This window comes from Colias eurytheme, chromosome 16, assembly GCF_061535395.1.
Source record: "Colias eurytheme isolate Ceu_HAF_F1 chromosome 16, ilColEury1 Martin Lab GWU primary, whole genome shotgun sequence".
Taxonomy (NCBI): Eukaryota; Metazoa; Arthropoda; class Insecta; order Lepidoptera; family Pieridae; genus Colias; species Colias eurytheme.
This window is the reverse complement of record NC_142995.1, coordinates 2,397,150-2,405,785: the sequence shown is the minus strand read 5'-3', so window position 1 is coordinate 2,405,785 and position 8,636 is coordinate 2,397,150. Positions and strand designations below refer to the sequence as shown.

General features: G+C 30.8%; 1 protein-coding gene across 1 annotated transcript; it reads left to right on the top strand.

Annotated features, from left to right (window-relative positions):
• Positions 1-5,658: 5,658 nt before the first annotated feature.
• On the top strand, positions 5,659-6,685 carry LOC149901606 (uncharacterized). Its single transcript, XM_090110925.1, has 3 exons — positions 5,659-5,751; positions 5,981-6,023; positions 6,328-6,685. The coding sequence occupies exons 1-3, from the start codon at positions 5,737-5,739 to the stop codon at positions 6,636-6,638; spliced, it is 369 nt and encodes a 122-aa protein (XP_089967051.1). The 5' UTR covers positions 5,659-5,736; the 3' UTR covers positions 6,639-6,685.
• Positions 6,686-8,636: the final 1,951 nt, after the last annotated feature.

Genomic DNA, 8,636 nt, shown 5'->3' with positions numbered 1-8,636 from the left:
AGCTCATACTTGTAGCTTCTGTAACTTAACAATCAAAATATATTTTTTGTAATATTGTGGCCCTAAAAAGAAGGACTAACAAATTACATAATTTATATATAAAATAAATCGAAACGTCTGAAAATACCAGTTATATTTATGGCTTATAGGTTATACAACTCCATCGCGTTCGTAGTCACAATTAACTAAAATGCTACAAAAAATTGACATTATTGAGATCATAAACCGTAGGTGTATGGTTACAATATGTAAAAGAGGTAACCTCAGGCACATATTTGTACTGTACTTTTGAAATTAAAAATAAAGTCAGTAAAAAATCTGATGTAACTTCTGAAAGAAATTGAATCCACCAATATCAAATCAAAAAATCTGTTCTAAATAGCAATTTGTCTCTACTTCCACTATTTTATTTATATACAGACACACCGATGACGCATCAAGTTTTGATGATGATTACCAAAAACAAATCGAGTTATGTTAAAATCTTATCACGTTTCAGAATAATTATATTCGTCAGTTATACGGCTATAACGTAGTTAAAAACCGGTGCAAAAGTACACAAAAGAATATGATATAAACGTGGCAATGACCACAGTTTCACAGAAAAAATAAGTGCACATTGTTATTAAACAAAAAATTAATGGAAACATAATATTAAGTTATAATATTAATAAACAATGAGCGTTGATGAGAATCTCGTGACCCCAAAGGTGCATAATTACTAAAACAATCCTTGCAATGGAGATTAGATCGATCGTGTATAAATAGTATGAAATATGCTTTGTTTACGCCGATTGATATTTCGTTATGTTAGAATTTAGATGGAACAAGGAATGATAATAATGTGATAATGAATATCCGCACCCTCTTAGAATCTGATAAACTATGACGAATTAAGCGAAGATCCAAGAATAGAATTGAATTAACTTTTATAATTCCATGGACGTATAAAAAAAGACGGACGCCGTTTTATGAACAAACAACGTGAAGCCACCGTAGTAAGCTAGCGATCGTGTAAAGACAATGAACACGCACACACTCTCACCATAGTAAGCTAGTCGGCCGCCATTACGTCGTGAACTACCGACTGATTAACTGCGTCACTGTTTCACAAAAAATATTTAAAATGCCGTCTTGCGTGGTTAAATGGTGTCGCAACAGTACAATTTTAAATAACAAAACACAAGGGATTCATTCCACAGGGAAGCAAGTTATTTCTTTTATGTTTTAATGACAAAATTATTACGGCAAAATTTATAGAAAAAAATACAGCCGCCATTGTCATCAACACAGCTGTTGCCATGGCAACATGGCACACACACATGGATATGTCGCCGCCATTATTAAGCTTCACTCCATGTATAAGCGATATACCGTCCGTCTTTTTTTATACGTCCATGTATAATTCAATATCAATTTTCTTAAACTTTTATTAATCTTTCAGATTGACCAAAAATATGATTTCTATCCCATGTAAATGAATATTAACAGTATATATAGGTGTCTCGACACCATACCAACATCAACTTTTCTTTTATTGTTCTTTTTTTTCTTATCCACATTTGTATAGAATAGGGTAAATAAATCAGACAATACATATGCACAAATTAACCATAACAAGCGCAAAACCAGTTTTTAATAACACGGTTGTCATAGCAACACTATTATGGATGAGTCTCTACCATTCTCTACAGCACTATCTTATAAACAATATTATAAGTCTAAGACAATATTATTATTATTTTTATATGCATAGTTATCTATTAAACAGGAAATATACATCCATACGGATACTATTAAAAACTTAGTTTTGCTTATCTGTAGGTATCCTAACAAAACTTAGCTAACTAAATAATTTGTAAATTACAAAATTTAAATGTAATTTATTTTCCTGGGCTGTATTTATAGTAGGTACTTTATAAGTTCGATATCTGCCCAAATTTTCTTGTTATAAACTTATTTTATGCAATATTGCGAAATTTCGTTTCTCTACAAAACTTGTAAACATGACTGACTTAATTATAAATTACTATATTATTGTGCTTTTTCATTCACATTTTATTTTGATTGAAAAACCAAATAAAGCGGTAAAACTTAAGAAACTTAAGGTATTCTTATGAGCGGGAAATAATACATTATGTTGATTGATAGAGCACACAATGTAGAATAGTATTTTCCAAAGACTAATAAAAGTTATCCTTTGAATACTAAGTTTGAATATCTGTAGTCTATCAGCCGTACAAATAAAAACTTGCTTATTCAAACCTTATGCAATGCATAGATATGATAAGAATAAATAAAGAATAAGGATGTCATAATTTCTTACAAATAAATTTGGAATAACGTCGATGTAATTATGCTCACGCTATGCAATAGGCGCGAAGCGGCAACGTCGCAATTCATTCACAAAATTATGAAAAACATTGAAATTGTCTACGGTTAAGCCTTTGTGCTGTCATTTTGCTGACGCTCGTTTGACTTCGTCGAATTTGTTGTGAAGTTTCATCATACGATGTTCTGTTTATTTATTTTTTAAATATTTATTGGAAATAATTTAAATATATCATTAAATATGCAAGCAAATGATAGATAACGATATCCAATATTTGGAGAACAGAAGATAAACCCACCTTGAGATAGAGAGTTGCCAAATAACTGGTACTCAAAACATACAACTCCAGGCTTAGAAGATTTATATTTTCAACGAAAGTGTAATAGTGTGTGATAAGTTTAGAAATAAGTTTTATGTATGTATGGTTTGGCGCATGTTGTAAATACTTAAATAAATCATTATAAATATCAAAAGGGTTTTTCATAATTTCGTATATTTTGACATTTCATACAAAATTTTCCATTTCAATAGGTACGTAATGAAATTATTAATTTGCTCAACTTTTTCTACTTCTCGTATTACTCTCATTGCTATTATCTCAAATTTAGATTGAAAATTACTTCTAAAACTTGTAAAACACAGCACAATGTACTAAAAGATATGTTATAACTCGGTTATGTCAGACTTATACTAGGGTGGTAGCCGTAATAAGGACGGAATAGCATTAGTATGAATACTTATTACGAAGTTATACTAGGTTACATTTATTTCGTGTTTATTTGTATGATTTTTCCTTATTCTTAGTTTATTCTTTGCATAAAATGTTATAACTCGTTTATTTGTACGGCTGTATAAATTTAAATGTCCATTTAGTCTATGACAAAGTATCATTTGTTTTTTTTTTTTTTTTTGTTTATATCTAATCTATATGAATGGTAGTAATTTAACATTTAAATAGTTACATAAATTAAAAGGTACAATAGTAATAAAATATATGTAAACAACACTCGGAAAACTATTAAAAATTCGTCATAGCTACAGATAATAAACTGACAAAAGTCGGTCACGAAAATCCAATCTGTTTTTTTTCGCAACCAAAATAAAACAATAAAAGTATCACTCATCACTTAAAAAATAAAATATGGGGTTCATTATTATACATGTACTAGTTTATCAGATTCTAAAAGGGTTCGGATTTTCATTATCACATTATTATTTTACCTAATAGGTAAAAAATCACCATAAATTACCATAAAAAATCGTTTTGATAACGAGAAATTTTGAAAGTTCTCAAATAGGCACTGCCTTTTATTTAAATCTATACTTCAAAAAATAAATCTTGGTTTCCACTTATTTTGGTAGTATTATAATAATATTATGTTGCATCATGTTTGATTCGATCCCAAAAACTTGGAACGAAAAACCTGTGACTAATAAATTATCTATTTTTAAAGGCAAAAAATACCAAAAATATATAGATATGTAATTAGTTCGTTTACAACAATTAATAGCGATAACAAAACTGATTAGATGTTTCCAAAAATCCCAAATAAGAACCAGTTCTCCCATTGATTTGTTTACTAAATTAACATAACCTGTAGCTATCGCCAATTTAAATGGCCACGAACTTCTATTACCCATCCTGTGTTACTGTTAAAGTTCAAAAACAATATATTTCATAACTGGCTAATACTTTAATAAGAGAAGAACCTAAAAAAGAGAGAGAAAAGCTAAATATTCTAATGTCAAATATGGAAACAGTATTTTTGATGTAATTATGTACATGATGTAATAAATTTACCATTAGATACTTAATAATTATTTAATCAAAACAATTGACACTATTTATAACTCTTTAAGCTCACTGTATAATTTTTTTCAGGTACTTACCCATATGAGTAAACTTAATAGTACCTAAGAGATTATATTTTGATAGGTGTAGGTAATATACCGACTCAATAAAATCTGCTTATGATTTTTTATATTGTGAACTATTGAGTCTTGATAGCAATCAAATTCATATTTTCCAGGTTGATACTATTTAGTTCAGAATTCATAATTCAGGTATGATCGTTATGCGACTGTAAACATCATGAACGTGCTTTTTCACATTTTTTTTTATGACGCTCAATTTAATTTATGAAAATCTCACATCGCCATCGTCATTATAAACTCACAATATTGCAGATAACGCATTAAGAATTGCAGTCGACATTCATTGAATTCATAGACCTGTGCCAACGTTTATAAAAAAAACAATGTAACGAACTGGTAACCTTCCTTCCTTTTTGGATAGTGATAGCATTGCGCTTTTCAAAGATTTAATATTATAACCGGATAAAACCGCCGCGGCCGGCTATTAATTTATATCTGATTTAGTTGCACTTACATTGAAACTCGATTGCAAAATAGTAATGCAACTTTTATATCTTTCAGGTTAATTACTTTTGTCTTTAAAAAACTTTCGATGACAAGATATTTTTATGTTCCCTTTCACTTGTTGTAATGTCTATCTGGATTATGAATATAACTTTATTGTTTGGAAATATAACTTGCATATAAGTAGTGTTATTACATTGTAAATGTGAAATTTTGTAAAAATTAAAAATTAACATTATTTATTTATTTATTTATTTATTTATTTTGAAAACTTATTTTGAAGCTTACAGTTTGACTTACTCTACTTATATCTATGATACAATACGCCAATTACGAGTTTTACAATTATTATCAATTATATGTATATTTAAAACAGTAACTTATTAAAGAGAGATTATAGTCTCTTACGAGGGTCTCGCACCACTACAAAATCGCGGGCTCCAGCTAGTATATTATGTTTTATGTCCTTGTTAGATATGATACATAAAGAGGAAAATTACAAACACACCTCTAGGTATATGTATAAAAAATGAAACCCGTTTTCCTTGGTCATGGCATTACGCGTGAGCGGGTGGACCGATTTCGATAATTCTATTTTTATAATATTCCTTGAAGGTTGATTCTTATGGAAAGAAAACCATGTACCACGGGCGAAGCCGGGGCGGACCCTTAGGCGGACCGCTAACAATTAATAATTTACTACCCATCATTCAAATATCATACACTAAATAATTGTAGCTTTTTGTATGAAAAGTCTTAAGGCACAAATTTCATTTCTCTTTCAATCGAATAGATGGAAGTTAGTTTGACAAGTAACTCGCGGTAGACATTTTCCAATATTCCATATTGCCCTTACAACTACAGCATCAATTTAACAACAAGAAGATTAGAAGTACGTCACACGAGATGAGATCAAATCGCGGGCTGCCCCCGACCTTTCTGTATATAAAATGGGAAGGAGCAAGCTCAACATCATTCCAAGTTTGACTTTCGTTGTTGACTCGTGAAAACATACTTAATTCAAAATGGCTAAACTTATGGTAAGTTAGTGGTGTGAAAACAAAGATTCACAAAGACATTTATCATATCTCGTGCATAAATCTCTGTGCTGAAATAAGTTCTCTGAGTTGAATTTATTGTTATTAAAGATAATAATTAATATAAAGCAAAATATCCAATTTGTTTTTATCTGCATTAAATATTATTATGTATTTTATTTGTTAATTTTTGTACATGTTTAATATTACAACAAAATGTATCTTTTTACAGATTGTTGCCTTAGCATTAGTTGCGGTTGCCGTAGCTCACCCAGGTAAATATTATATTACTTTTTTATATCTTTCGTTGGATTTTATTTAAATATTCATATCTTACAAACCTCTCGGGCCATTAAATGTTAAGAAGTTGTTACCGGAAGATTAATTATAATTAATTGAACAATTAAATTGTTAACTAAGAATTTATTTAAATAACTCGTTCAGATTTCAAACAATATATTATATTATTAACAAATAACTAACTAAGAATTTATTTAAATAACTTATTCACAAAAAAACTTCAAGTTTTATTTACCGTTTAAACGTTTATTAGCATCCTAAAGGTCTCGTGCTTTCCAGGATACGGCGGTGGTGGCCAGAGCTACGGTGGACATGATTCTGGATTCGGCGGTGGCCACGATTCTGGATTTGGTGGAAGCCAAGGTGGATTCGGCGGTGGTCACGGCGGTAACCAGGGAGGTTTCGGAGGCGGTCACGGAGGTAGCCAAGGTGGATTCGGAGGTGGTCACGGAGGTAGCCAGGGCGGTTTCGGCGGTCAGGGCAGCCAGGGAGGTTTCGGCGGTCATGATTCTGGTTTTGGCGGCGGTCACGATTCTGGATTCGGTGGACAGGGAGGACACGGACACGGTCACGGACACGGACACTACTAAACTCAAACTGTGATTAATTTTTAATAAAGTAATTTTAATTTAAAGTATACTTTTTTTTAACAATACTTATACCTTCTGCAAATGTTCAGATCTCAAATAAAAGAAAGACGTGGTATCTATTCTGTTCGAAAATAAAAACTAGTTATTTGATTCGGTTCAGGACCAGCTCTGTGTAAAATAGAGTTAGAATGAATAAGCTTAATATTTATTCGAATGTTTTTGATCAATATAAACTAGTAGGTATGTGATGATTTATAGAAATGAAAGTTAAAATTAAAGAAGTACTGTAATGTTAAAAATGAAATGGAAATAATTTGATATCAACTAAAAGGTGCAGAAATAAAATTCTTATCCTTCTGCATCACTTAAATTTTCACTACTTTTAGCTAATAAATAAATATAGATAACATTATTGTTAGATAACTTACAGCTCAATGAAGCTAACACAATATTCCCGACACAGAAACAAATCGTATGATACCCAATTCCAATACCTTCAGATTAAAATATGTTATGTGATGGATGGTCGAAACATTATATTCTCGGTAGCCATGTGAAAATGCAAAGGTTGTATTGTCACCTATCCTATTATTATCCTATTAATATAATTTTATTTTTTATTACATAATGTGAAAGTTTGTATGGATGTATGGATGTTTGTTACTCTTTCATGCAAAAACTACTGAACCGATTACAATGAATTTTAGCACACATATAGAGGGTAACTTGGATTAACACATAGGATAGGTTTTATCCCGGAAATCCCACGGCAACGGGAACTATGCGGGTTTATCTTTGAAAATGCGGGCGAAGCCGCGGGCGGAAAGCTAGTCCTTCATAAGTAGGTATGTAAAGTTGAATTAAATATCCGTTTAAAGTGGGTCAAATTAATTCTAAATACAAACATACAAGCATACACACAAAGCGTTTTAAAAAGTACCCAACCTGATTGAGATTCAAAACTGTAATAAGTGATTTTTGCCCAATGAAAACAGATATTATTTATCTGTGACAATGTATTGAAACAAAAAAATACGCTTTTGTTAATCGATTTAACCACTTCAATTGCCATTAAATTTAGATAATTTTGAAGTGGAAAATTTGATAAGTTATCAAAAAATAAGAGCATAATATAATATGTATTATCTGATAAAGTTTATTTAGGACTAATCTTAAATTCCGAACAGCAGTGCGCACATATTATATAGGCTTTTGACTCGTAGAGATATGAAAATATCTGTAACACGTGCTGTTATTTATCCATACTAATATTATAAATGCGAAAGTAACTCTGTCTGTCTGTCTGTTACTCAATCACGCCTAAACTACTGAACTAATTTGCATGAAATTTGGTATGGAGATATTTTGATACCCGAGAAAGGACATAGGCTACCTTTTATTGCGAAATATTATGTACCACGGGCGAAGCCGGGGCGGAACACTAGTAAATATATATAAATAAAACTTGAGAGGTGGAACGAAGCTCTATGAGAGAGAGAGTCAGACAGAGAAACACGCGCACTTTTGATTTTGGTCTTAATTCTATCTTTAGCCCACTGTAGCCCCCTTTCGTAACGTGCGTTATGGAACTTCGTTCCAAAAAAATATTGTAGCTATTTTATTTTCGTATGCAATGGATTAACGATAGATAAAAATTTGGCCACAAGCCGCAAGAATATTATGTAAGTAATTAATTTAACAATCATATTTCTTTCCTATTTCTATTCCGCAATGCATTGTAAGCCTGGCCCAAAATAATTGAGACAGTACAATAATTAACTGGAACTACAATATACATATATGTATGTATAATAAGTAATTATCCAGTGCCTAAGAATTTATATAAAAACGTAAATATTCCTCCATATAATGATGAAAACATAATATCGTAAAAACCTCAACTAAATAGCTTCGGAAATTCCTTGATGTTTACATCTATACTAGGAATTTATGAATATTATAAAATTATTTATGAAGACATACTTAGTACCGGTGACC

What these genes read in the sequence shown, in the direction of transcription:
- LOC149901606 (XM_090110925.1), top strand. An exon ending in GGTTGCCGTAGCTCACCCAG is followed by an intron (nt 6,024 to 6,327) that starts GTAAATATTATA and finishes CGTGCTTTCCAG; the next exon opens with GATACGGCGGTGGTGGCCAG.